This window comes from Cyphomyrmex costatus, unplaced genomic scaffold, assembly GCF_001594065.2.
Source record: "Cyphomyrmex costatus isolate MS0001 unplaced genomic scaffold, Ccosl1.0 scaffold474, whole genome shotgun sequence".
In the NCBI taxonomy this organism is placed as follows: Eukaryota; Metazoa; Arthropoda; class Insecta; order Hymenoptera; family Formicidae; genus Cyphomyrmex; species Cyphomyrmex costatus.
In genome coordinates this window covers 2,114,827-2,141,914 of record NW_017279009.1, presented here as the reverse complement: position 1 = coordinate 2,141,914, position 27,088 = coordinate 2,114,827, and the positions used below count along the sequence as shown (strand labels likewise).

At 34.1% G+C, this 27,088-nt stretch overlaps 5 protein-coding genes across 5 annotated transcripts; 3 read left to right on the top strand and 2 right to left on the bottom strand.

Annotated features, from left to right (window-relative positions):
• Positions 1-396: 396 nt before the first annotated feature.
• Cyp303a1 (Probable cytochrome P450 303a1) lies at positions 397-2,905 on the bottom strand. Its single transcript, XM_018544942.1, has 9 exons — positions 2,821-2,905; positions 2,487-2,738; positions 1,951-2,410; positions 1,670-1,850; positions 1,453-1,561; positions 1,198-1,378; positions 979-1,096; positions 757-895; positions 397-629 (listed from the first exon to the last, which is right to left on the bottom strand). The coding sequence occupies exons 1-9, from the start codon at positions 2,903-2,905 to the stop codon at positions 445-447; spliced, it is 1,710 nt and encodes a 569-aa protein (XP_018400444.1). The 3' UTR covers positions 397-444.
• A 2,163-nt stretch (positions 2,906-5,068) lies between these two features.
• On the bottom strand, positions 5,069-7,559 carry LOC108777877 (methyltransferase-like protein 17, mitochondrial). The gene is made up of 10 exons (XM_018544860.1): positions 7,546-7,559; positions 7,430-7,465; positions 7,312-7,364; positions 6,789-7,182; positions 6,528-6,681; positions 6,303-6,446; positions 6,135-6,221; positions 5,926-6,064; positions 5,282-5,420; positions 5,069-5,222 (listed from the first exon to the last, which is right to left on the bottom strand). Exons 2-10 carry the CDS (start codon positions 7,435-7,437, stop codon positions 5,069-5,071), a joined length of 1,272 nt encoding a protein of 423 aa, XP_018400362.1. The 5' UTR covers positions 7,438-7,465; positions 7,546-7,559.
• A 343-nt stretch (positions 7,560-7,902) lies between these two features.
• LOC108777981 (xenotropic and polytropic retrovirus receptor 1) lies at positions 7,903-12,394 on the top strand. The gene is made up of 11 exons (XM_018545015.1): positions 7,903-8,163; positions 8,426-8,579; positions 8,668-8,924; positions 9,077-9,338; positions 9,397-9,572; positions 9,767-9,868; positions 10,017-10,254; positions 10,426-10,620; positions 10,693-10,862; positions 10,997-11,130; positions 12,157-12,394. Exons 1-11 carry the CDS (start codon positions 8,095-8,097, stop codon positions 12,392-12,394), a joined length of 1,995 nt encoding a protein of 664 aa, XP_018400517.1. The 5' UTR covers positions 7,903-8,094.
• Positions 12,395-13,286: 892 nt separating this feature from the next.
• On the top strand, positions 13,287-19,066 carry LOC108777909 (uncharacterized). The gene is made up of 7 exons (XM_018544905.1): positions 13,287-13,574; positions 15,210-15,821; positions 16,495-16,716; positions 16,806-16,872; positions 16,955-17,116; positions 17,275-17,380; positions 17,490-19,066. Exons 1-7 carry the CDS (start codon positions 13,490-13,492, stop codon positions 17,583-17,585), a joined length of 1,350 nt encoding a protein of 449 aa, XP_018400407.1. The 5' UTR covers positions 13,287-13,489; the 3' UTR covers positions 17,586-19,066.
• Positions 19,067-20,642: 1,576 nt separating this feature from the next.
• On the top strand, positions 20,643-27,001 carry LOC108778087 (uncharacterized). Its single transcript, XM_018545184.1, has 6 exons — positions 20,643-21,140; positions 21,386-21,490; positions 22,770-23,171; positions 23,234-23,284; positions 23,347-25,563; positions 25,667-27,001. The coding sequence occupies exons 1-6, from the start codon at positions 20,967-20,969 to the stop codon at positions 25,754-25,756; spliced, it is 3,039 nt and encodes a 1,012-aa protein (XP_018400686.1). The 5' UTR covers positions 20,643-20,966; the 3' UTR covers positions 25,757-27,001.
• Positions 27,002-27,088: the final 87 nt, after the last annotated feature.

The following is a 27,088-nucleotide window of genomic DNA, read 5'->3' as shown; positions in this document are numbered from 1 at the left end:
TGAATTCTTAGCGTATAAAACTTATGGTTCACATTCAGATGAATATGATCCCATGCAATTCGCATTGATATAATTATTGTCAAACATGCGACGCGAGGATGTCGATTCAAATGTTTGTTTGATGGACAAAAAGTGATACGAAGACTATATTCTTCTAATGTACGAACACAGTTATTTATTTCGCGTAGTTTTCTTTATATATTGTATGTACATATGTCTGTCTGTATACTCTTATATATAACAATAATAATAAAAATATATTTTTGTGACAAACGTTATATATCAAAATTAATGCTATGTATTTTATCTTACAGTCTGTATACAAAAATTCATTAACTCGAGAGATTAAAAAAAGAATACTCTTATCGTTAATAATTATTTAAAATGGCATTAAGTTTGAGACAAGATTCATTATGGAAATAATGCTTCAGTCAAATGTTTAGCTTACATTCTCAGAGAAACTAATGCTCTGTACGGTTTAGGACCAGCTGTGACACCGTCCACAAAGTCTTGCGTGGTTGGTCGTGGCTCACCGGGTACCACTGAGAAGTTGAATGTCTGTAGCAGCGTGGCTGTTATGATGAAAATGTTGCTTCTAGCTAATGTTTCTCCCATGCAACGGTGTCTGCCTGTAAGATGTAAATTATTCACACTTGTGGGATCGAGCTTATGATTGTATTTAAATTTGATATATAATTATAAGAGAGTTTTATAATAATATATATATGTATATACATAAAGGAGAAGGAAACATACCGATGCCAAAAGGAAAATATTTTTCTGGCGTAATAATATTGCCATTATTATCGAGGAATCTCTCCGGTCGAAAATCCTCCGGATCGTCCCAGGATTCATCCATGAGTATTCTATTGAAATTTACAACAAGCATTGTGTCCTGAAAGCGATGATACGCACATATTTTACATATGTTACTTATAATATTATTTATCTTATTAATTTATAAAATGATAATATTACTTTTGGTATCTTATGACCGACGATAGAAGTATCTTTTAATGCTCTATGTGGTACGCTCAAAGTGCGGCCAACGAATACTCTCATGGACTCCAGAACGATGGCTTCAACATATGGCATTCTAAAAAATAATATAATTAATATTCGATGCAAAATAATTCTTGTTAGCGATTAATTCTTCCGTAATTATAGATATGCGAGAGTGATTACAACGTTGTTTACTTTGGTTTGTCATCCAACGTGGGAAATCTTTTACGGCCAGTAACTCTATCTATCTCTTCGTGTGCCTTCCTTTGAATCTGCGGGTTCAATATTAGATTTAAAAATCCGAAGCCAAGTGCTTTCGAAGTTGTCTCAGAGCCTGCTATGAAGAGATCCACACAGATTGCCAATAACTGGGACTCTGAAATTATATTATTGTATAAAACTATTATTTAGTGGTAATAATGTATTTATAAATTGTATGCTTTTAAGTACCAGAAAATGTATCGCTACAATCTTTCGAATTTAGCACATTCAGGTAGACATCCATCAAATCTCGCGGTGCATTTGATAAAAATGTGTTTTTATGATTATACAATTCATCCTAAAATAGGAATTATTAACTTTTAATAATTATCTTGGAACATCCAGACGAACTTGTTTGTAAAATGATCTAATGATACATCGATAATGATACATCGTGTCCACTCACTTTTAAAAATGCCCAAAGTTCTTGATGTGTTTCTACAAATGCTTTGTAACCAGACATTTCCGGAGCGATAAAACGTAATAATGGAAACTGACTGAAAGGCGCGCCGATCATGTCGATTTCATTCAAGAGCTTTGTAAGGATTTGTTGTAAATGCGTAAGTTCCTTGTCACCAGGATCGTACCTGTAAAAAATAGAAATTATCGACGTTAACAATAAATTCTTTATGTTTTTTAGATTTTATAGCGGAAGGATAAAAATAATCCGTGTGATTGATTACGAACCTTCTACCAGCCATCATCCTCCAAAGTGTGTTTAATACAGTCACACCAAAGGCGTCATGCATCGATATGATCATTCCTGTAGTTTGGGAGACTTTTCTGACTTCCTCGTAATCTTCAGCCTTCATGTACAAGTCCGCCACTGTACGAAGTTTACGATTAGCGATTTTATTTTTGAGTACATGAAATTCATCATATATCTCCGATTCGTTCAGTTTGTTTTTCGGATCTTTCTGCAGCTTATATATCTGACCAATATTGTTATTATTTATCGTTTTAATTTTTCGTGCATCAGCAGTTTCATAATTGTTTTTAAGCATTTTTTTGAAATGTTCTACCAGCTTTAACGCCTCATCCTCGATTATTGTGACCATGCTGGTACGACCAAAACCAAAGTCTCTTAAATGTCGTATGACGAAACGCCGTTGTTCCACCCATAGTTTGTCATCTACTACGAGGAGACCTGATCACAAGTTTTATCATATAATTATCTTTCAAATTCAACATATATTTTATTTATTTTCTAAACAGATAGTTACCCAGCGTGACACCCCAAGTCCTGGCTTTAAAAAATGGTCCGTTTGGTCTGCCGTCACAATCCTTGTTGGTCAACATTGCTCGTATGCTCTCTATATCATTCACAATGACGATGCGGTCCTGGCCGATCTTCAGGCCCACCACAGGACCGTATTTTTTGCAAAGCGTCGAACAAGTCTTGAAGAGATATCCGGTCTCTTGACGGATACGTGCTATTTCCAACGCACAGCCCAGAATGGGCCACCATCTTGGACCTGAAGATAATAAAAAATATTAATTATAAAATAAAACAAGAAGAAAAGAAGGATTTTTTTTTTAACAAGACTCGATTTTTACCTGGTGGGTATCCTTTCGGTTTTTGACAGTTTAAATATAGCAATAACAGTATGAGTATCACCAGTAACATCGCTGTGACGAGCATTTTATAAATCTAATCTGTAACATATATTCATGAAATATTCGTAACATAATACGATCAATAATATAATAAATATTAAAAGGACAATCATACGCAAAATATTCTTTATATTTCTTTTTTAAATTTTATATATATAATTAAAGATACACAGAATTTACGTAAAATTAATAAATACGTTTTTTATTTAGCGATGTTAACTTTTTAAAAAAATGGAGATAAAAATAACACAAAAAGAAGCAAAATATATCCAATAATTGTGGAACAGATCTGCTTTTATAAATTTCAGGAAATATGTTTTCTCCCATTTTTTTTCGAGTCGCCTACTTTTACTAGACATTAAGTTCGTGCAATCGGTATTTATATCGGTATTTTGTATTCCCGATCGGATATGCACTCACATTGATACAAATGCACGCACAAATACAAGATAATAAACGAGTTTCGGAGAGAAAAGTGAAACACTTGTACTCTCGTAAGAGAAAGTTGCATACGGAAGAATCGGCACATTACTTGCGCAAATGCGCCGTCACCCTTATTATTCCATAAGTTGTTGCGTAATCGATGCATATTTTAGCACTTTTATTGCAAGGTACTCATCGTCACTTTCGAATTCTTATTTTATTTCAACTTCATCCACTTTAGAATTCAAGCTGGCATCTCTTGATGCATTCGGAGTATTACAACGTGCACGATGCATTGATTCGAATTATTACAAACACTTGTGTATATTTCAATTTACATATCTTACATTTATAATTTTTATATACATTTATATACCTATATTATTTGCAAATTATATCTAAGTTGCGATCTCTTTTTTCAAACTGTTAATTGTTTCTAAGATTAATTGAGATATAATATAAAACGCACTGATTTGAATTATTATAAATACTTGCACACACACACACACAGTGTTCAATTTATATATTTTATTTGAAAATTATGTTTAAAAAAGTTGTAATCCTTTAAATTGTATTTTTTTTCACAAATTAAGATATAGTACGCACATATTTTGCTTTACTCTTACAATATTACATATATCAGATAAAGTTTAAAAAGAAAAACGTAAAATATTTTTTAATATCGGTTTTTCTAAAAATTAATTAAATTAAAAATTAAATTAAATCTCTAATTAAATTAAAACTTAAAAATTGTTTACTAGTAATAGTTAATATAAAGCTCCATAAGTATAAAATAAAATTCAAATAATAAGGGGCAAAGAGCTGATAATATAACAAAACTAAACCTTTAATTTAAATATAATGTAGCTACAATTCAACATCAACAAACGTTTCGAATCCGATCAGGTCATGTTCAAAATGACTCGATCGGAGTCGAAATGTTTGTTGATGTTGAATTGTAGCTACATTATATTTAAATTAAAGGTTTAATTTTATTATATTATCGGCTCTTTGCTCCTTATTTTTTGAATTGTTTTTTACCAGTATTCGAAATATCATAGCGAAATTTGACGAGAGATCTCTCATCTTTATAACACTTATTCTTTTCACACAATAATAAATTTTATTGATTACAAAAATCGTTATATAAATAAATAAATATTTTATACATCGGACAAATAAATAAAATTATATTACTTAAAAATCATTCTGCTAAGTGCACCGTAAGAGAAAAACTTTGAAGAGAATTACTGGAGGATCGGCTCTTCCTTTTGCGAACTTTGAATTTACCTTACCTTGCACTTGTGGAGAAATTTTCTCGTCCGTTGTATAAGCGGGACTGGCCGTGGACCAGTCTTCGGTCCGCTTTTAAATGCCCCTCTTCATCACGCATGCTTCTCGCAAAATCGATGTTTTAGCATCAATATAATGATCAGCGAGTTTTAAATTAATGTTTAATCGAAACAGAAAAGTGGTAAATTTTTTTATAAAAATCTGATGCGCTACAATTTTGGCGGTATACAATTTAATATAGCGAATTATTATTTAAAAATAATTGAAGCCTCAATACAAAAAGAAAAAAAAGAATTCTATATATTAGAATTGTTCCTTTATTATAAAAATATATAGATTACTATTTAACAATTTTCCTAAATAAATCGAAATCTTTATCGCTCTCTTTATATATTAGATTTTTATAATTATTTAATAAAATTTGAAGGAATGCATGCATGCATATGATAAAAAAAAAACAAATTAAAAACGTTTAATGAAACTTTATTTCTTCATTCAACGTATTCTCATTTTCAGTAGCCGTTTCACTAACTGTTTCAGTTTCTTCTACATTTTCTTGCTGTTGTTCATAATGAATAGGTAATCTGTCGCCCCATTCACTCTCTCTCGCACAACGGTACATATGCCTGGTAATAAAGAGATTTCATATAATTGTACACTCAAACACAATTTAATAGATACATACTTTCCATTTTTGTATTTTGTAAATATCTCCTCTTTCAGCTCTCCACTGTTGGTGCACATGCGACAGATCGTGTGATTAGAACGTTTTAGTACAGTTCGCACGATCCTTGGCCATTGCTCATCATTCTCAGGACGTTTGCCTATGAAAAGAAATGTATCTTGTATTTTTGTATTGAAAAGGATATACGCAACGTCTCGATAAATTTTCACTGCCAATGAGGTATTCCACGTCAAACCGGGCACCTTTGAAATATCGTAATTTTTATTTTTTTTGTTAATTTGCTGATATATTCTATAGATAAATAAGACACATGTTCCGCGAAAAAAATTTGAGATTTTTTTGTACGACTAATGGTTCAATGATATAATAATTTGAATGTTTGTATGAGCGACGTTATTTATGAATTTCTACAACTTATAAGTGTGAATAACTTCACAAAAAAAATCTCAAATTTTTTTTCGCGAAACATGTGTCTCATATTTGTATATATTTGTAGAATCTGTCAGTAAATTAAAAAACAAAAATAAAAATTACAATGTTTTAAAGATGCCAGGTAAAATGCCTTTAATGTATAATTTCTAAGACATGATTTAAATTGTTTCAATTTTGTTTATGTTACTCTTTTATTTTTCATTCTTACTTACTTTTCTTTAAGACAACATAAGAATACCGTTCTGATTTATGTTGCCGACCGCCCATAAATTGCAATGGGTGATACAGAACGCTTGAATTGCATGGAGTATTGTCGTTGGCAAATCTTGGACACTTCAAATCATGTGGACACTAAATTGCAATAATATAAGAGATACAATTAATACATTACGTTCGGATTTCTTATCTAACAGATACTTACAGGTGAAAAAACATGAGCAAATTGTATGTCATGTCTGCGTTTCGAATTTGTGTATTTGAGGATGAAATCTCGCGCTTCATTTACTAGCTTTCAAAAAAAGAGAAACAAGAATGAGAATTTAAAAAAAAAAATATATATAGTTAAATTATAACAATTGAATATGCCTACTTTGAAACCTGCATTAGTTCCTTCTTCTACAATAATTAAATAGTTGTTAGTCTTTAACCAAAGCTTTAATAATGTCTCGATACGTGATTCCATACCCGATAACTCAAACAAAGAGTACGCACTCACTACGATATCGTATGTTCGCTAAAAATAATAGAGATATAAAATTATACATTTTCTTAGCAAAAACTTTAATATGTATACCATTTTATATTACATTCTTACATTCATCGAGATAGGAAAATATTGACGATAGAAAACTTCTTTGATTTTTGGATTGGTAGCTTTCACTAATCTTTCCGACAATTCAATCATGGATTCCGATATTTCAATGCAAAAATATTCTTTTAACGTTTTCGACCAGATCTCAGATGCTGCCCTATAGAATTAAAAAAAAAAAAAATTCTTTAATGTTATATTAATCAATTTCGTACTATATATTCTAGGTTTTTAAAATCATCCAATATAGTTTACTTTTATATTTACCACATGACTGTGCCAACACCAGAGCCAAAGTCGAACAATGTTTGAGGCTTAAAATTCTTGTCGCGTAATTTAATTTCATCAAAAATTTTACGCAAAACCGCATAATTCTGAACACTTCTACCGACCAGGTATGTCACGGAAGTGAATTTATCAAATTGTATTGGTTGCCAGTTATAAACATGTTGCTTCAAAATCATCCTGGACTTTGCATCTTTTAGAAAATCTATGTCCTCTATTAATATCTTTTCATTTTGGTTATTAATATTCAAATGCTCTTCTACTTTCTGTAATTTTTCTGGTAACTCGTATTGTTCTAATGGTGGATGACGATTATTCAAGTGCTGTATTAACTTCTTTGTACTCTCTTTAAGTTCTTTCAAGACTATTTGTTTCTCTAGAAATATAGTGTTACAAATTAACAATAAAATACTATGATATTACAAAACAATTAATTAACGATAAAATATTTTATCAATATTTTAAACGTAAGAACTAGATGTGTATACATGTATACAATCTATACCTTTCAAAATATTATGTATTTCTTTTAATGCCCACTGTGGAAACACTGGTGTTCTAGGAATAACAATACCTGGATGATGCCTATATTTTATTTCATTATTAGAGATTAAAGTACATACTGTATCATCAAGTACAACTTTTGGTTTTGCTGAAAACTAAATACAGATTTCATTATTGTGTGTCAATTCTTTTAAATATATATAAATTCGATTTATAGACGTCATGTCATACTTACATATCGTAAGGAAATAAAACTTGTGCAACGCACTCTTGATAGAATTAAGTTTACCATATTTAATTTAAAAAATTGCATTTACAATCTAACACTCAGTTTACATTCCTCAGCATGTTTCTCATCAAAATATTTGAATACCTGTACAGAAACAAGAGAAAATATTAAAAAATTTATTGCAACATATACACGTGGATCACAAATTGTTTACTATGTGTCATAATCTTTACAAGAAGTTTTCTTCATTTTTTAATACAGAACACAACAGTATATATAAAAATAATTTGTAATATCTTATAATAACACTGCGAAAAAGACTTGGTTATTGTGTCAATTTTCTAAAGAAACCGCGCACAGGTTATGACGTGACATAACCTACAAGTCACAATACATGCGAAACATGCGTTGCCTGGAGAATCTATGGCTTTAAATATATAATTCGATACGATCTTGATAAGTATATGTCAGTTCAAGTATCCTGTTTACATAGAATCGTCGTGTAACCGCTGACACGACGTATTCTTCTTCCTTCTCTACTTTTTCTTCCTCACCATGAAATTCGCGGAACATCTAAGTGCTCATATCACACCGGAATGGAGAAAACAGTATATCAACTACGAGGTGTGTGCTTTCAATATTAAAAATTTTCATATACAGTGTTTACATTTTATTTTATCACAGAAGGAAATTTCATTTTCTATACATATATCTTTTGTATATTATATATGTATTATAGAGAATATTAATTATCTTTATTATTTAAAAAATCCATTGCCACATCTTTCTTTATTTTGCTTTTCTCTATTTCTGTATTTTAACATTTATTATCTCAACCAATTACACGAAATTTACACAATGCTTTATGTCATGTAATTATTCACAGGAAATGAAAGCTCTGCTGTATGCTGCAGTAGAGCAGGCTCCATCCGCAGATGTAAGCGAACCATACGTTTTAGATAGCTTCTACAGCAAGTTTGATGAGAAGTTTTTCCATTATTGTGACAAGGAGTTGACAAAAATAAACACCTTTTATTCTGGTAAGACCAATTGACATTTGAAATATTTTTATCTGACATAATATAGTTACTAAGTGTAAGACGAGTGAGAAACATGTTCTATTTTCAGAAAAGCTAGCAGAAGCTACACGTAGATTTGCCACGCTTAACAACGAGCTGAGCGAGATCTTATCAGTTTCCGAGGATGCCCAAAGTCGTAAGGCACGCTATCGCAGTCACATCCTTCACAAGAAACCGGTATCGGCACGCAAACTTCAAGAGTTGAAATTAGCTTTTTCTGAATTTTACCTTTTTCTTATTCTACTTCAAAATTACCAAGACTTGAATTTCACTGGATTCAGGAAAATTTTGAAAAAACATGACAAAGTATGTAGATTTATTAAACTTTACGTTTAAATTTATGTATACAATTTATATATACAAATAATTTAAATGTAGAATAAAAATTAAACTGTAAATTATATATGTTCGAGAAACGTAAGTAAGATATATACGAAGCAATGGATATTTTTTTGTAGCTTTTGAATGTAGACTTTGGTGGCAAATGGCGTGCAGAACACGTTGATACGGCGATTTTCCATACACGCAAGGATATAGATAGACTGATTGTAGAGACCGAGGCTGTAGTCACTCGAGATCTGGAGCATGGCGATCGTCAAAGAGCTATGAAACGACTTAGAGTGCCTCCACTTGGAGAGCAGCTCTCTCCTTGGATTACATTTAAAGTCGGTCTTTTTTCCGGTGCTTTTGTCATACTTTTTATAGCTGTGATATTATCCGGTAAGCAGAATGAAAATTTTTCCCTTTTATTTGCATTACATTGACTTCGATTTTTCAGCTATGCGATATAAAAAGAAGGATAACTGGACGGTATTATGTCGAATTTATCGTGGGCCACTTCTTATGATAGAGTTCCTCTTTTTGATGGGAATCAATGTTTATGGCTGGAGATCTTCTGGCGTAAACCATGTGCTGATATTTGAACTTGATCCACGCAACCATTTGTCAGAACAGGTTTTATGACAAACTAAATCAATATTTTAGATTGTAGTAAGATATATGACTAATTTTGAAATACTAACAGGATTTATCAATTAGTTGCACAATCAAACAACAAATCAACATCACATTATCTTTTGTATTAATATATTATGATTAAAAATATATTATTGATATCGCGAAATTTATGTATATATTTGTAATTTCAGCATATCATCGAAATGGCAACCATACTCGGTCTGGTTTGGTCCATGTCCATTTTGGGTTTTCTGTACAGTGATACATTGGGTATACCACCATTTGTTCAACCAGTAAGGTCACGCATGTTCCTATATATAAGTTCGATCTTTATCGATATTTATTTTTCAAAAGTATCATGAAAATCTTAAGTATGACAAATAATCAATTTTTCATAATGTAAACAATTCTGAAAGAATTAATTAATGTAATTTTTTATAGATGTTATTTTATGCGCTGTTGGCACTATTCTTATTCAATCCCACCAAGACTCTAAGACATGAGGCAAGATTTTGGACGCTGCGTGTTCTGGGTCGCGTATTTTGCGCACCGTTTTTTTATGTGAATTTTGCGGATTTTTGGCTCGCTGATCAGCTCAATTCTCTTCACACGGTCTTTTTAGACTTTCAATATTTTGTCTGTTTCTATATTCAAAATTCTTCCTGGACTGACGTTACAGGTCAGTAATTAATTAGATACAAAGAATTATTTATTTGCCACACTATAGTTACTGTATGTAACATTTTCATATTATAAACTCCCTTCTCTTCTCTTTATATTATTATTGTATTTATATCTCTAATCGATATATTCGATATCTAACACATCCATATTTCTCTTTTTTGAATAGATACAGACACTTGCATAATGCGCGAACTATCGATGAGACCGTTTGTGGTATGTTTACCGGCGTGGTTTCGATTTGCACAATGTCTTAGGCGTTATCGAGATACGAAGGAGACCTTTCCGCATTTATTAAATGCGGTCAAGTATGCAACAAGCTTCTTTGTGGTTATTTTCGCCTATTTGCATTTGACAAACAAGAGTGAGTACTTTGCCTAGACAATGAATTAAGTATTGTTTATTTCTTAACTCAACGGGTTGTTCCATTAAATAGAATACTACGCACTGTCTACTGAAAATCCCTACTTTTACTTATGGCTGACAGTCAGTGTAGTGAGTTCCTGTTTTACATATACATGGGATGTAAAATTGGATTGGGGCCTCTTTGATAGCAGTGCTGGAGAAAATAAGTTTCTCAGAGAAGAGATAGTTTATTCGTCACCTGTATGTTTTCTTCACATTAAATTCTATTATATTATACGTGTAGATATTAATACTAATATCAATAGCATATTAATATATTTTATATATTAACTGTTTATTTAATTGATGATATCACAGCTTTTTTCATTTTGCAGTATTATTACTACTTTGCGATGGTCGAAGATTTTATCTTACGATTTGGATGGGCATTTTCTTTATCTCTAACAGAAATGGGATATATTCACGCGGATCTTATGGTTTCTATAGTTGCCCCGTTAGAAGTTTTCAGGTAAATATATGTTTCTATTCTATATTCGTATTTTAATACTAAATGCATGTAGAGAATATGTTAAAATTGATGCGAAAAATGGTTGTACTAGTTCAATGATTGCAAGTCGTCGATTTTTATCGTTGTTTTGTTATGCTTAATAAAGTATTAATATTTAAGTTTATGCATTTTTGCACGCACGCTATATGCACATATAATTCTTAAATGTTTCCATACTTTAAAAATAAAACCCAAAAAAATATTATATATGAACTTAGAAACGAGTTGTTTAGACTGTATTTCAAACTTATAAATTTAAAAAAAAGTAAAATTAATAAATTAAAAAAAAATTATTTTTAAATTTAGATTGACCTAAAATATTGATATATAATTAAGAATCAATTATTCGAGATTAAAATTACTTGTGATTCTATGATAATGATTATATAGTAACGAAGTAATTGATTGTCGAAAGTCGAAAGCAGCGACTTAATCGACGATAGACTGGCCAATCTAATCGCTTATCAATGTGCCTTACTAATAAGTCGGTAGAAGGTTCTTGTGGAATTACTTTCGACTGGAGAACGAGCATCTATACAACGTAGGCAAGTTCCGAGCGGTACGAGATATCTCCATAGGACCCATTAGACGCGATGAAGATCACGTAATTCATCTGATGGATAGTGTAAACGAGAATGACGATAACAGAGATGACAATGATGATGGATTAGTGAAGACCCATGATCACGATGTCTGATACGTTGTAATTTGTCTCTTTATTTTAATTTTTTACTTATGTTTATATATATTTTTTAGTTTTATTTATAAATACGTATGTTTAAATTCGAAAATACTATTATACTTTACTGTACAATATTGTTTGATTATTGAATGCACGCTATTTCATTATGCAATATTTTGCACGTTCATAGTGAATTTTATATGAAGTTTTTGTAAACGTATATATTACAAAATCTGCAATATATATATATTTTCATTGCGATTAAAAGAAACTGGGTCACCGCGTAATTTTTGTTTTTTTGACAGACGTTTCGTGTGGAACTTCTTCCGTTTAGAAAACGAGCATCTGAACAATTGTGGCAAGTTTAGAGCAGTACGGGACATTTCAGTTGCACCAGTGGACTGCTCGGACCAAACGCAAATATTACGAATGATGGATGCTTCCGACGGCGTAATAAATCGCAGGCGAAAGCAAAACATGGAGGAAAAACGCAAACCGATCCGATTGCTTGTAACGGATGAGTCTCTGTTGGACGATAATTAAGGCAGCATAATCATCGATTTGGCATAGTTAAATTTAGAGCTAAATCGATTTTTCGTACCGCCTTGTTACTTCGATTACAATTATGATGAATAATCAAATTGACAAAAGCAGAGAATATAAAAGTATGAGAATTTTTATATACTTTGGATGTATATAAGATGTCGAATCATAATTATGTGACATGTTATTAATTAGATGTGTTAGTCCATCGATGTGATTAAAGATTACGATTATCTGTAAATAAATAGCGAATTGATATAATTTGAAAGCAAAATCAAAGGAATACAAAGGAATCAAAAAGATGAGGTCGTATCAAACGTTAAGAACTGATGTACTTTCATTTCGATTGTCTGTATCTCGATTAAATAAATGATTGTTACGAAATTAAACGTTGTGTTTTAAGAAGGACATTCATTTTCAAGGCACGTATCATTTTCTTATTTTAAACATTTAAATCCAAAATGGAAATTTGAAATGTCTCGACGTTATTATTAATATTTAACAATATTCGTTTTCTCTCAATAGTTCTGGAGCATAAGAAATCCATCAGCATTCACCATTGAAATATACAGCTAATAAACTTTGCATTACCAAAGTATATTATGAACTCAGAGAAACATTTCTATTCTACTGATATGAACCAAAGGGTGAACGTCCGGGCAAAATAAAATGAATCGGAACCGCAACAATCTTGTAAACGGAACAAATCCTCACATGTGCGGATGCGGGTGTGCAGAGTAGTGGGGGTACATGGCAGCTGCTTAATGACACCTAATGCGCCCATGCTAATCGCCGGCGCGGTACACGACAATAGGAGGAGAAGGAGGAGGCGGAAGAGGAGGAAAAACGCGTTCTCGAGGAACGCGGTGCGGAGTACTCGCGCAACGTCGGAACAAGACGTAGCTGATGTGGGAGGGTAAAAGTTGGTCGTTATTGATTGAACGAAGCCGCACTAATCGCGCAAGCTCGCCGTCCGCCCTGAATGAAGTGACGTGCTCTCTCGCATATGGAGACGCGAATAGAGAAACGATAAGACCTGTGCAAGGCCCTTAGCAGCCGACCAACAGCAGTGACGACGACGACGACGACGAGAGGATGCTCCCTCAACGGGGCTGCACTTGGCTGACGTTGATGCCGTTCCTGTTGAGCTTGTCCACCTGCGAGCTCAGCTTTTATCGGGGTGAGTAAGGTAGAGTCTACGGCCTTTAGGAGACAACGTCTTCAGGGGGAATGACACGAAGAAGACCCACTTGTAGCCCTTTGAAAATAGTCACGTTTTATTTTTAATTAGTAAGGATTGATTCATTAAATGTTAAAATATAATCGATTGAGTGTTTTGCACAAATATATTTGCTTAATCGATTCGCAAAGAAAAAAATATGTTAAGAGGCAAAGAATGTTTCAGCGGTATTAAGATGATCTAATTTGTTAAATAGCATATATATCTAAAAATTGTTTCTATTACAGTATTAATTTAGAATTTTAATGCGGTAAAAAATAGAAACAATTATTATAATTTTTATGATAAACCATCATCGTGACCCTCTTATTATTAAAAATAATTTTTTATTATCGAAAAATATTATTCGGAATAGAATGAAATGATTTTAGAATTTTATCTCTTTCTGATTCCTTTTAAAGGATTCAGTATAATTCAAATTTTTTTAACATATGTAGTATAAAAAAACTTATTATATAATTCGTATTATACAACAATATCGAGAGTTTCCATCCCTTTATTATAGATTGCGTGAACGAGAATAATGAAAGGATAATCCGATGATCATTTATAGTGTTTTCTGTCCTCGAAGCGTAATTAAGACTTGAAGGTCAAGAATAAATTGCGGGATTGTTTGTGATGCAATTACAGTTCGCTCCAACTCTCACTGATGACCAATTGACATATTATGATTTATATATAAGTTTTAAATTTTATGTATACGTATAACACACAAATACATTTAAAAAGGTTTAACTAGCATACGAATGAATATGCTGGGCGGTGTTATCGTAAAACGCCAGCGTATCTTGGCTACAGGAAACCCGATTACATGTATAACGAAAACGGTAGGAAAACTCGATGATAATAATTTCAAATCGGATATAATTTCAATTTATAACAGTCGCTATTCACGTTGTTTTAGTTTGTAATATTTACTGAATTAAAGCTAGTATACGTTAATATATTAAATTTTTCATCTCTCGTCTGATATCGAAGGCGAGTTTGAATATTAGAATACCTCCCAAAAATGGACTTTGGTGGCTCGGGATAAGAGACTTGTAGCGTTCACAGTTTTTTTGAACATGGCCGGAGACGCTACCGCGTCTCCTGATAATAATAAAATAGAGTTTTCTAATAAACAACAATAAATAAAGAAGCATTCAAGCCCACGCAAAGTCTTTTTTTGCGAATTATTCCGATAAATCTTTATTTAAATATGTCACATAAACGTTTCGGCTTTTATTAAACAACAACCTACAGTTGTTGGAACCAAAAAAATTCTTCCAAAAATATAAACGGATGTGTGTGAACGATAAGTATTTATAACTTATAATTCTTTCAAATTTTTGTAAGATGATTAACATATTGAAGATGGCCTAATGAAGACCGAAATGTTTATGTAACACATTTAAATCAAGATTTAACGGAATAATTCGCAAAAACCTTGCGTGAGCTTATTTGTCCCTTTGTTTATTGTTATTTTATATTAAAACTTAATATATTAGAATAAAGCTGATAATTAGAGGGTTGTATGAATCGATAAATGTGAAAATATATACACTCTCTGTTTTCTCAAACTGATGTTGCGTATAGATGCGCTTCCGGAAACGTCGGAGGATGTTGCGCTGAAACTGGCCCGTTATCTGGAAGCGCATCGTCTTCAGCAGCGTCTTCATCGGCCCACGTACCTGTCATCGATGCACAAGAAACACAACAATCTGTTGGACCATCAGGAGGAGCGCGACGTTCTTCTAAAACTTCTATCCGATAGAAAGGAGCAGAATTTCTTGACATGGTTGTCGCGTCTTTATCGTCAGAATCATATCACGGAACCGGAGTATCTTTTGTCTTATTACAACCTGGATCTCAAGCGTCCGCCTTACACCGAAGAGAAACAGTCAAGTGAAAACGATGGCCGTTTCTCCAAAGACCTCCGGTACGGGAAAATTTTCGATGCGAACAGAGATGCAATAGAGTCCACATTAGACTCTTTCCGAGAAAAATACGTAGATTTCAATCATGGAACGTTGCATTACGAAGGCGGAATGGAAACAGCACGTATACGTCCAGCGACGGCAGCTGCATCGGAAGCGACCGAACCAGAATTCACGTATAAATTCGATGACTCGAATCGCAAGGAGGAGCATCCATTTGCGGTGAAACCGAATGATCCCAGATACTACGGCGAGGAACCATTTTCATCAGGTAAACATTTCTTTGATTCCTTTGATTGATTGATTTGCCTTTTATTAGAATTCTTCAGAGTAATGCTTTTGATGTTGATGCACGTAATTCTGAAAAGGATCATGCAAGATTTATTAAGAAATTTCTATTTTCCCACAAACATTTCCATATTTCTTCGAAAAATTAGACAACTTTTTGATATTTTAATTTAAAAAAATATATGTATTATATACATAATAATTGAGCAAAAATGAAAAAATTATTTAATTTTTTTTATGTACAATTAACAAAGAAGAAATATCAACTTTAAAAAATGTTATTTTTTAAATACGTTTTCTTAGTTTTTTCTCTTAAAAATCTCAAGATTACTAGAATATAAATTATTTTATTATTATTAATTTTTTATTCATAATTAATTTATGTCTTACACAATAATTTCTTTTTACGGAATCAAATTTGAGAATACTATTCTTTACACGTTAACATTATTATTAAGAATCTTGGAAGGATTAAATTACGTCAGACCGTACAAGCATCGATAATTACTCCGTTATATTTAATCCATTCTTTTTTTAAACTCTCCCTTTTTAAATCACTTTGACCTGTTGACAAATACAGTTACCGTCAGCTGTCTTTATTTTTTTTCTTAATAATTATGAATGGCATTAAACTTTTTTTTTTGCGCAACTCGTAGATGATTTGGATTGGCAAGACACGTCGAGGATAAATTCGAAAGAGGAAAAAATTGCGAATAAAGAGCGAACATTGGCAAAACATGAAGACAACATGCAGAATGTTGAGCAGAAGACGGATGTAACCGCAGGACTCGACGTGTCAGAACCGGATGGACTTGCGGGACCTCATCCGGTGATCGTGCCCATAAATCAGGACTTCAACAATGACATTTATTTTATTGGTATGCAGCTAAAACGAAATAAGAATTGTAAAATTATTCGATTTTGTCAATTTATGCGATCCAATGTAACATTTCGTATACATTTTCAGCCATTGTGGCCGGTTGCAGTGCAGCTGCGATGTTTGCTTTAGTATTGATTAGTTTAACGTGGTGCAGGTAATGCCGATAATAATTCGTCGCTTAGTTTGCATCTTACAGCATCATGCGTTTCATTTTTTCGCGGGATTATATTTTTCAGATTACAACGCGGTGCAAAAGCTGCAGCGGATATAGAGTATCCTGCTTATGGTGTGACGGGACCGAATAAAGATGTATCACCTTCTGGTGATCAGAGGCTCGCCCAATCTGCTCAGATGTATCACTTCCAACATCAGAAACAACAAATTATTGCTATGGAAAAGTGAGTTTAATTTAGATGTGGTCATTCTTAAAGATGGTCTAGGATATTTGATATAGTTGCTAAAAAGTAAACATATCTTTCGACGATATCCATTTCACAAAAATCTTAGAAATAGGAGAGAATATTATTTTGAAAATAACGTTTAACATTTGCTGCAGTCGTACTTCTGCAACGAGGGATCCGGGTTCTCTTTCGGAAGCGGAAAGCGATGAAGAGAATGAGGAGGGTGACTATACCGTTTACGAATGCCCAGGACTTGCACCTGTGAGTTTAGCATATAAAGAACGATAATTTTTGTCTCAGAACTCAGAATCTCAAATCTGTCCTAATTTTGAATATTATCTTAAAAGCGACTTACATTACTTTGTTAAAGACGGGCGAGATGGAGGTGAAGAACCCGATGTTCCATGATGATCCCACTCCGGCGACGCCGGCGACGCAGAGCAACAAAGAAGAGGACCACATATAGTTTCAATAAAGTAGAAAAAATAAAAACCGTACGCGCGCGATCTAAAAAAATCTTTCCCGGTGCTTAGCTCACTGTTAATATATCATATCGAAACGTTTATCTATTATATTGAGTGTATACAACTTTAATATTTATATATGGCGCGATGAGAGAGAGAGAGAGAGAGAGAGAAGCGACGCGTTTTACGAGAAGACGGGAAAGAAGACTTCGGTTCGACATCAAAACGACCGATGTTATTTTCCATTCCGGAAGTAAGAGAACAGAAACGCTTATACAGTAAATGAAATCGGAGCACGACAAACGAATCGATAAATGTGCGTTTGCGATTTTATGCGGGTGGATTTAGTACCTGCGATTTTTTTGTGACAGTCACATCGTCAAATTGGTGAATCGAATCGATATCTTACGAAATGCCGAAAAAAATGCTTCTTCAAAGAAGTTCAACCCTAAAAAACACCAGTTTTTTTAGTTATATTACAAGAAATGTATTATAAAGGAAGACGATAGAGTTTATATCGTCTTTTTCTCCATAACACACATTAGAGCGGCGTCAGTTTTGCGAAATGTTACATTGACTGCGTTCAACAGAAAAAGTAGTTTAATAAGCACTTTGTGTTAATTGAGTTACACTTTTAAATCTAGAGAAGTGGTTCTACCTTAACTCAAATATAAAAATGTAATTCAATGCCTTTGCAAAAGGTGCTCACCAAGCTGCTTTTTCTGTCGAACGCAGTCTTTGTTTTTTTGCGATTTTATGAGTGGAAGTAACGGAATCCAATGGCGAGTGAATTATCGATCAAAAAACCGCGTCTATGCGAGAACACCCAGTTTTCTAATATCGCGACATACTATAGTTTGTACTTTCATAGTAGGAGCAGTTGCCGCACGATCGCAATTATTTTTCTATGACTCGACACCGGCTGCACATACAGCTCGGATATCTGGTGAACATTTGACATATATTTGATCGCGCGCGCGATACATTCATCGGATATGCGTGCTGCTTATGAGCAGTGGTATATCAAAGTCTATCGTCCGAGATTATTCTCCCTTGAAAGTAAAAAAAAAAAAGAACTACGATTGTTAATTTGGGACGGTCTATTCGAATCTGTTTAGTATTGGTCGGATATATATGGAAAGTTATATACAATATTATTGTATAATTACACGATTATATTTCACAAAATCTTAACTCTTATACATCTGTCTTAGGGTAAACAAGCATAAATACTACACTAAACAGTGTTCCACAGAACTTACCTGTTATACATGTATGGGGAACAGAATGCTATACGTCGTATTCTTATCACTGCAAATATCTTCTTTTGGAATTGCAATGAGATCGTGACAAACAATGTCACGGTTTAAGTTGATGCTGTGCTATTTCTAGATAGATTAAACGAGATAACGAGCTTCTGGCAAGCTCGTTTATAAATAACGATGTGTTTTACCGAAATATTTGTTATTAAAAATTTCTCTTCTGAAAAAAGTTGATTAGAAATTTAAAGTTCTTTATTATTTTACGATTGCTAAGTGGTGATACCGAGTAGTTTTATCCGAATTGAAGAGAAATTTGTTTAAAAGTATATAAAGTATACCGTTGTGTGTTTTTGTTATTCTAATCTAACGTAACAGTCCCAAATTATCTTCTGCTTTATGTGATACAAGAAAGTCAATAGCATGAGCCGTGCAAACATACAAATTAAGTTGTCAAGTTTTCCATTCTTAGACATGCAGCGTTTCTTTACGAATTATAATTACGGAAATGTGTTTGCTGCGAGGAAACTGTTCTGTTTTGACAGTTACCGATAGATATATACATATAACACGTGCAAATACACGTACACGTACAGACATACCTATGCACACGCATAACATTTGTTGGCTTAAAAAGACAATATATTTTATTTTTCTATCGATAATGGTCATTATTAGCTGTGTAAAGAGAATTTAATCGCTATTAATCCTAAGTCAATTGCAGAGCTACTATTTATTTTAGCGAAATGTTAAATGTCTATTTAATGCGCGAGAGGATTTAAATGCAGAGAACTGATGGGAGGTGTATCGTGGTGTACCGGCCCTCCTCGTTTTGCGTTGTAGCTGTTAACAAAATCCTTCTCCTATTCGCCGTTTACGCTAACAATGCAGACATGTGGCATATTAAGATCTCTAAGTGGTATAAAGAGTTCTTCCTTTTCCCGACGCTATATCTATAGTACGTCATTAAAAGCGATTGATGTACCTTAGCTGATGAGTGTGACGATAAGTTAAAGCATGAATATTATATGTTTCTAGTCTTGTGCCGACACTACGACATATATTAATTATTACACGAGTACATTAAACGTATAAGCAGAGAGAACACTATGAAAAGGACAATCTGCGTACAAATAGACTATTGGCGTATAGTGAATTTGTAGCACGATTGTGTACGCGTTGTATCTACCCCGGAGAGTAGAGAATCATTTGTCGATTGAATTAAACTTATTCGCATATTGAAATTATAATCTTACCTTGCAACGTCCGTATATTTAAAAATTGTACGCGAATTACACGCGACATTATTATTTTCACTCCTATTGATTAAAAGCTAGCGTAAAAAAGGCAGATGCAAAGTTATAGATAAATGTATTATTATTTTATTAATAAATTGTTTATTTTATAAAGTGTCTACCTTCATACCTCGCGCGTTAAACTGCAGGTTCTAGCCCCAAAATTTGAAACTTGCGTTTTTTAATTAACGCTTCAAATTGACTGTCATAACACAGCTAGGCTTGCGATCGGTTCGCGGGATTCGATTGATCTAATGCCGAACCAGCTTTAGATGCGAAATAAGGAGAAACAAAGGTAAACGGTTTTCGAGCTCGATCCCAGAATTCCCAGATCGTCCCGGATCCGAGCCCCGGACAAGCCGCGGATTGGTCCCGAATATTCGAAAGCGCAACGAGGAAGGGATCGACGTTCACTCGTCGCCGCTTGCGCATGATCGTGAAACAGCTTTCGGCAGTTCTCGGCTGACTCGGCTGTGTTTCGTCAACATTGGACAGACGCTGCTGCTGCTGCATTGGACCGTTTGTTGTACATATACCAGCTATGTGCTTATCGTTGCCGTAGACCGTTCCGTAACGTATTACGTATCAAGCCACGTTACGAAACCGATACGTACGTCGTGTCGCGACGAAACGTCGAAGAAAAACCCTGAAGAAACGTTGACGTCTAATTGCGACGTCCGGACGTGGCGACAGTGTCAGATGGTGTTAGACACCGAGGCTGCAGATTCACGCAGATTCCGAGCGGCACCATCTTGCGTAAATCCAAAGTCCGAGGAATCATTGGGAATAGCGTGAAAGTGTGTTATTGCTGTCGACATCAGCGATAACCATGTCGACAACGAGCGACTCTGAGGAGTACTACAGTTTCGTGTTGAAGGAGAACTTCAGTTTCGTGTTGAAGGAGAACTTCAGTCTTTCGGGACAACCTTTTCCGGACAACCAAAATACTATCGTTATTCCGCGCTCGCACAACATTAACTTGAGGAATATGCGGACGGTACTGGTGAGTCTCCTTTGTGTCACAAGCACTGGATGGGTTAGTCATCGGTTTTAAAGCACCACGCATCAAAATATTTGTACGTTGTTTAAAGTAACGTTAAAAGGTTTAAGTTTGGTCGCATGTCAAGGTCTAGAAAATACATTCCAATCGATCGACAAGTCGTCCGTTACTGAATTATACATTTTTCGGAACACCCTGTATATGTAATTAACGTAAATGACGTATAACGCTGACTTTCATGTCTGTAGTGGAAGCAATTTGGAGTGCCGAGGGACAGACGCATTTTCTACATCGACGACGACGGGGACAGAGTTCCAATCGATTCGGAATGCGAGTTTGACGAGGCATTGAAGGTACGCGTTTGTATGTATATAGAGATATATATATGTGTGTGTTGTGTGTATGTGCGCGCGCATACATTTTTATATATATTACAATTATAATTGTACTTCATTTCGAGCTGCGCATTAAAGTATTTATATCCTTTCAAAATAATTGAATATAAGGATTCGACTTAAAACTACTTCTTCGATATTCTTAAAAAGTTGTTCGAAAATTAGAATAAAATATTCTAAATTTTGACGAGAATTTAATCGCAGGCTTTAAATCCGATTTAAATTTCGCGCCCGCCTGAAGTTGGTTATTTTACGTTGTTTTCTCCAACTTGAAGAAAACTTCTTTCCATACATTCATATTTAAATTCGCAACTTTCACTTCGATTTTTCTCTTTTGAATTCTCTTGAACGAAATTTAAATTGAAATCACTTCTCTTATTAAATTCATTTCCTAATCAAAGAGGATTATAATCCTATTTGCAATAATTTTTATGAAATTTCGACAAATTAATAGTTGCTTTCCTTTACTCCGACTCTCAGATAATTCTCACTTGTGACGTCATTATTCAGTTGAATGCGCGTTCCTTTTGCATTCTGAGAAGTGAGATTTAACTGAGTTTTTAACCTATAATCTGCACAAGCTCGAGACCGTGTGCTTTATTGAGTCTCGTAGACTCACTTTAAAAGTGAGGTTATAAATCTGTGTTGTTATTTGTTAATTTTATCAAAATAAGCAAGTAGTGACGTCATTAATCTGAGTATTTCATACTCAGCTCACTTCAGACTCAGTTTCACTTGTGTGTAAATGGAAAGCAACTAATGTATAGATTGTTGAGAAATATTTATCTGTACAGTTTAATTTCTATTCTATTTTATATCAGATAGATTAGCGATATATCTACAAGATAATGATTGAATATGGATAGAAACATAATGAAAGAAATTTTAATATTTTTCTATTTATTATGAAACAAAAATATTGTGTGTATCAAATTGTAACCGAATTAAATTTATTGAATGTGAAGTAACATTTAATGAATTATTAAATAAGTTAATATATATGTACATATTAATTTATTTAATTATTCGCATATTAAATGTCATACCTAAATATATATAACATATATATGTATATATATGGACCGCTTATGAATAAATCAAATCAGTAAAAGATTCTTTTTATTTATAAAAATGTTTGTTTCTTAGAATTAAGGCATTTACCATTTAAGAATTAGCAATAATTTTAATTTTGCAATGTATGTTTAAATGAAAATCTAAAGATTTCAAATCTTTTTAGCTCGCAAAAAAGGCCTTTATGTTAAATGCAGCAATTCCGTTGATGGTGGGATCTATTAATATATCTACTGATATATCGCGCAATGACGAGCAAAGTTTCGAAATGAACGAAATCCATTGTTCAAACAAGGAATCAACAAATATCAACGGTAACCCGATCTTGTCCTTTAATGAGAAAAGTGACGGTTCTATGTCTGAACCGAATCTTGAATCTGACAAACGGAAGCGTCCAACCCAAAAAGTACTGAATCAAAAGAAATTAAATGTAAAGCACTGTGACAAATCGAGCGAGGAACAGACAGAAGAGGAAGAGGACATAAAAGTTCCTCTAATTCCGAACACTTCCTTACGATGTCATTCAGATATGGTACCTCCTCCATGGTTCACGGAATACATGGAAACGGTAAGTGATATGATTAACCGAATCTATCCTTGTATACTAAAATTAATCTTATTGTTTTTCAGATGAAAAAAGATATGGTACCTCCTCCATGGTTCACGGAATACATGGAAACGGTAAGTGATATGATTAACCGAATGTATCCTTGTATACTAAAATTAATCTTATCGTTTTTCAGATGAAAAAAGATATGGTGTCTACAATCATTAAAAAAGTGGTAGAAAACGTGACAGTGGTGTTAAATGAACGCTTAGACTCCCTTGCGTATCTTCCATTAAAAGAACTAAGTCAATCTCGAAGTCAATCGTATTCTTCTCTCTCAAAACGACATTCTAAATGTCCCTTTGATTCGAACGAAATGAATCAAAAGAGGATGAAATCTCAGGACGAGGAACAATCGAGTGATGCCTCGATCGAACGTGTGGACGAGCCACAGAACGTAAACATTTCGGAAGATCTGCAGACAAAGAAAGATATGATAACTACAATTAGTCAAGAAGTAGTGAAAGAGATGACGGAGATGTTGAACAGAATGCCCTTGGATCTCCCTACATCTGTCCCTTCAAAGAAACACGGTCAATCCCGAAACCAGTCACATCTTTCTTCCTCGAAACGATTTTCTCGATATTTCGATTCACACTCAAGTGAGAAGAATCAAAGAAAGATGAGGCCTCAGGACGGAGAGCAGTCAAGCGATGACGCTTCAATAGAGCACATGTATGAATCGCGAAACGTGAATACCGCAGATGTTTTGCGGCAGAAAAAATTTGATCTTATTGAAGATGTTATTTGTGCAAGCTTGAAGGAGGAAAAAAGAAAGAAAAAATATCATCAACGAATGACTCCAGTAACTACTAATAACATAAACAGTGACGGCGGCAAAGAGCAATCTCGAAATAATGCGTGGGAAGATGTTGTTCCTCGGAAGAACTTGGTTCCTCCACACGTGGACCTACCGTACGATGAAACTAAAGAGATGCTCGAGGACGAGCTTCGTATGAGCTGCTCCGTTACTGGGCACCAAATATTGAACGAAGGTCGCCGTAGGGACACCTGGTGCTCTGATACCGATAAAACCAGCTTTTGTTCGTGCGATCAAGAAGAGGAAGACGTAGATGCTTTTGAGATTATCCAGATGCCTACTTTGGGAAGTAGGGATGAATCATTTACGCATGTTGAGGCGCCCGCTACCGAGCAACGACGACACGACAGCAATCGAGATTCACCTAGCTTCGAACTCTTGTCAGAGTCACCATCGCCTACACCTACATGCTATATGCACTTCAACGAAGAACATTTCTCGGCAAACGAAGAAAATTCTGAGGAGAAAACTTTTAATTTTTGTGATTATGGGGGCTCCACTTATGTGATAGATATCCATGGTAGAATCTACACCGATTATCAATTAGCAAAGCGCAATTGGCAAACCGTTAACGCTGATATGAAAAAACGAATTGATAAAGTGTCAAAAAAAATATCGCAAACTCTTGATGAAAATCCGTTTCTTGACCGTATCGACTCAGTTCGTGGTCGGGGTCATTTTACCAAGACTAAGACCGTTCCGTTACTAACAGAGCTAGGTCAGAATACTCGCTGTTCAAAATCATTCCGTCTAGATCGACTGAACAAATGGAATTTTCGAGATGACGTTGGATACAATACTCGTAACAACGCGAGCAGCTCGTACGACGACGTAGAGCGACCGAGCAAATGGAATTTTCGAGATGACGTTGGATACAATACCCGTGACAATGCGAGCAACTCGTACGACGATGTGAGAAACTCACATACAAGTTACCTGACTGTACAAACTCACTGCGACTGCGACTTGAAGTTGCAATCGCAGTGTAATTGTAAGTCACAAACCGATTTGAATGACTTCACACAAAGCTTCCACTCCCACACCACATCAGTCACCGACACAACCGATATCACTGATATGGCTTATGGTAACGATAGATATGACGAGCAAGTGTCGACGGCCAAGAATGTACGAGAAACAGGTACAGGAACAGCAAAGGCGACAGCGACTTCGAAAAACGATCACGATATGCGTTTCGGTAGTAATTATATGAAGGAAACTTGGACAAAAGAAAGGCATTACCACGATGCTAATAACTATCCAAAATATTTCTGTACCTCACACAATAATACTCCGCAAGAACCTTCGATTGATCCTCCGTATCAATCCGCTCAGTCGAGTGAATCTTCTGATAGATCGAGTTCCAATGCAGGATCGAAGAAAACATTCATTGGCGAGACGTTGGGCACCGCCGATCCTGTCCACATCTTACCAGAAACGCTAGTTAACGCGGCCGCCCATGTCGGTTCGATTGCTTATAACAATGTACGTGACAAGATAGACGAAGCACTTGACAAGATACGAGCACGCAGGGTGAGCTTTTGATACGTAAAAAACGTGTTTCTTGATAATTAAATGCAAAGACGATTTGCGTTCGTGCGAATGAAACTGTCACGAAAACGATTATCTGTTTCAGAGAGAGGTTCCTGTTAAACGTCGAAGTCTTAAAAACGTAAAACACAACGATCGAGTTCCGAAGCGCTGCGTTATCAATCCTCTGTCTTAATACTGATAAATTACTATTCACTATCTTTTGTTCGTAGCTGATATTCTATACAGGATTACTAAGTAGATCTATTAAGCGATGGGTAAGTACGAGGTTTTACAAATTCGAAACAGTATTTTTTATTTTGATGCAATCGAAATGTATACGGTGTCTCTCACATCAATATTGAGGTTTCTTAGATCACGCCATGAATAAAGTTAAGTTTGTTATAATAAAGTTAAGTTAATCGACTTATTGAAAAATACTACGAATGTATAGAATATCCAATCGTGTTAACAGAAAGAATTTTAACGACATTGACCCTGTAGAGTGACAAACTAAAAAAAAATGATGACAGTTGGAATACTTTGTACATACAAGCGATTCTCAATTGCGATAAATAAAAGTAGAAAAAAATCCCATTAATAAGTCCAGATATCGAATGTGTTTATTTATCGGGTGAAATTAAGAATCACTTTGTGTAATAATATTTATAGCGATAAATTATATTACATCATAGGAGAGAGGAGAATGTTAGAATTGATCGTAGATGTATAAAATTAAGGAACTGAATACATTTAAAAAAAACGAATAGATGAAACTCTCTCTCTCTCTCTGGAAAGAAAAAGAGTGAGATAATGCGAAATAGTTATAGGTCGTTTGAAAGGGATAGATTGTTTGAAAAAAAAGTATGAAATTCTTTATTACAATCTATTCGCACATAAATAATATTATGGGGCTAGAAACAAATTGTTTACATAGATAAGTTGTCCTTATCCTACTTGTATATTTATTAAAATAAAGGAACAAGTTATTGTATAATTTAGGGTTGAAAACTATTAGTTTACACGGATTTTGTACGTGCATCTGAAGAGTGATTCAGTTCTGTTAAAGGTCACCACTCTGAATATTGATGCAGAAGCTAGAAGGTATTATCTGCCAATAATTCTCTTTAATGAAAAAAAAAATACCCTTCATGGACTACGTTCAGATTCCCACCCCAGTGTCATCCGGATATCACTCTATCGTTGTTTACTGAACGTTAAACAAAGATGACATGATACCCGGGGAGAGCATTCGGGTAGAAATTTGAATACGCCCCAACATGTGCGTTAAATCGTAAAATAACGTATATCGAATTGATGTTTCGTAAAATGATGTTTCGTGATAAGATTTATACACGATATAATCCATTTACTGCACTTTTGAAATTCTTGTCTTATATGACACGCATTATTATGTTATACTAGAGCTTGTGGAAATTTAGCCGGATTTATGGAAATAAATGTTATTATATGAATTACAGAGTGTATAGTTCAGATATATAAATATTCACACACAATTTTGATCACT

Bases quoted from the DNA above. Each gene is read 5' to 3' on its own strand.
- Cyp303a1 (XM_018544942.1), bottom strand. From the start codon at position 2,905: ATGCTCGTCACAGCGATGTTACTGGTGATACTCATACTGTTATTGCTA. The intron at 1,851-1,950 runs GTTCGTAATCAA...TATTTTTTACAG, and splicing joins AGGATGATGGCTGGTAGAAG to GTACGATCCTGGTGACAAGG. The intron at 1,379-1,452 runs GTACTTAAAAGC...ATATAATTTCAG, and splicing joins TTGTAGCGATACATTTTCTG to AGTCCCAGTTATTGGCAATC.
- LOC108777909 (XM_018544905.1), top strand. From the start codon at position 13,490: ATGCTCCCTCAACGGGGCTGCACTTGGCTGACGTTGATGCCGTTCCTG. The intron at 15,822-16,494 runs GTAAACATTTCT...CGCAACTCGTAG, and splicing joins CGAGGAACCATTTTCATCAG to ATGATTTGGATTGGCAAGAC. The intron at 17,381-17,489 runs GTGAGTTTAGCA...ACTTTGTTAAAG, and splicing joins AATGCCCAGGACTTGCACCT to ACGGGCGAGATGGAGGTGAA.
- LOC108777877 (XM_018544860.1), bottom strand. The intron at 7,183-7,311 runs GTATAGATTGTA...CTATATTTCTAG, and splicing joins AATACATAATATTTTGAAAG to AGAAACAAATAGTCTTGAAA. The intron at 6,065-6,134 runs GTAAGTATCTGT...ATTGCAATTTAG, and splicing joins TTGCTCATGTTTTTTCACCT to TGTCCACATGATTTGAAGTG.
- LOC108778087 (XM_018545184.1), top strand. From the start codon at position 20,967: ATGTCGACAACGAGCGACTCTGAGGAGTACTACAGTTTCGTGTTGAAG. The intron at 21,141-21,385 runs GTGAGTCTCCTT...TCATGTCTGTAG, and splicing joins GGAATATGCGGACGGTACTG to TGGAAGCAATTTGGAGTGCC. The intron at 25,564-25,666 runs GTGAGCTTTTGA...TATCTGTTTCAG, and splicing joins ACAAGATACGAGCACGCAGG to AGAGAGGTTCCTGTTAAACG.
- LOC108777981 (XM_018545015.1), top strand. From the start codon at position 8,095: ATGAAATTCGCGGAACATCTAAGTGCTCATATCACACCGGAATGGAGA. The intron at 9,339-9,396 runs GTAAGCAGAATG...TCGATTTTTCAG, and splicing joins TATAGCTGTGATATTATCCG to CTATGCGATATAAAAAGAAG. The intron at 9,869-10,016 runs GTAAGGTCACGC...AATTTTTTATAG, and splicing joins TACCACCATTTGTTCAACCA to ATGTTATTTTATGCGCTGTT.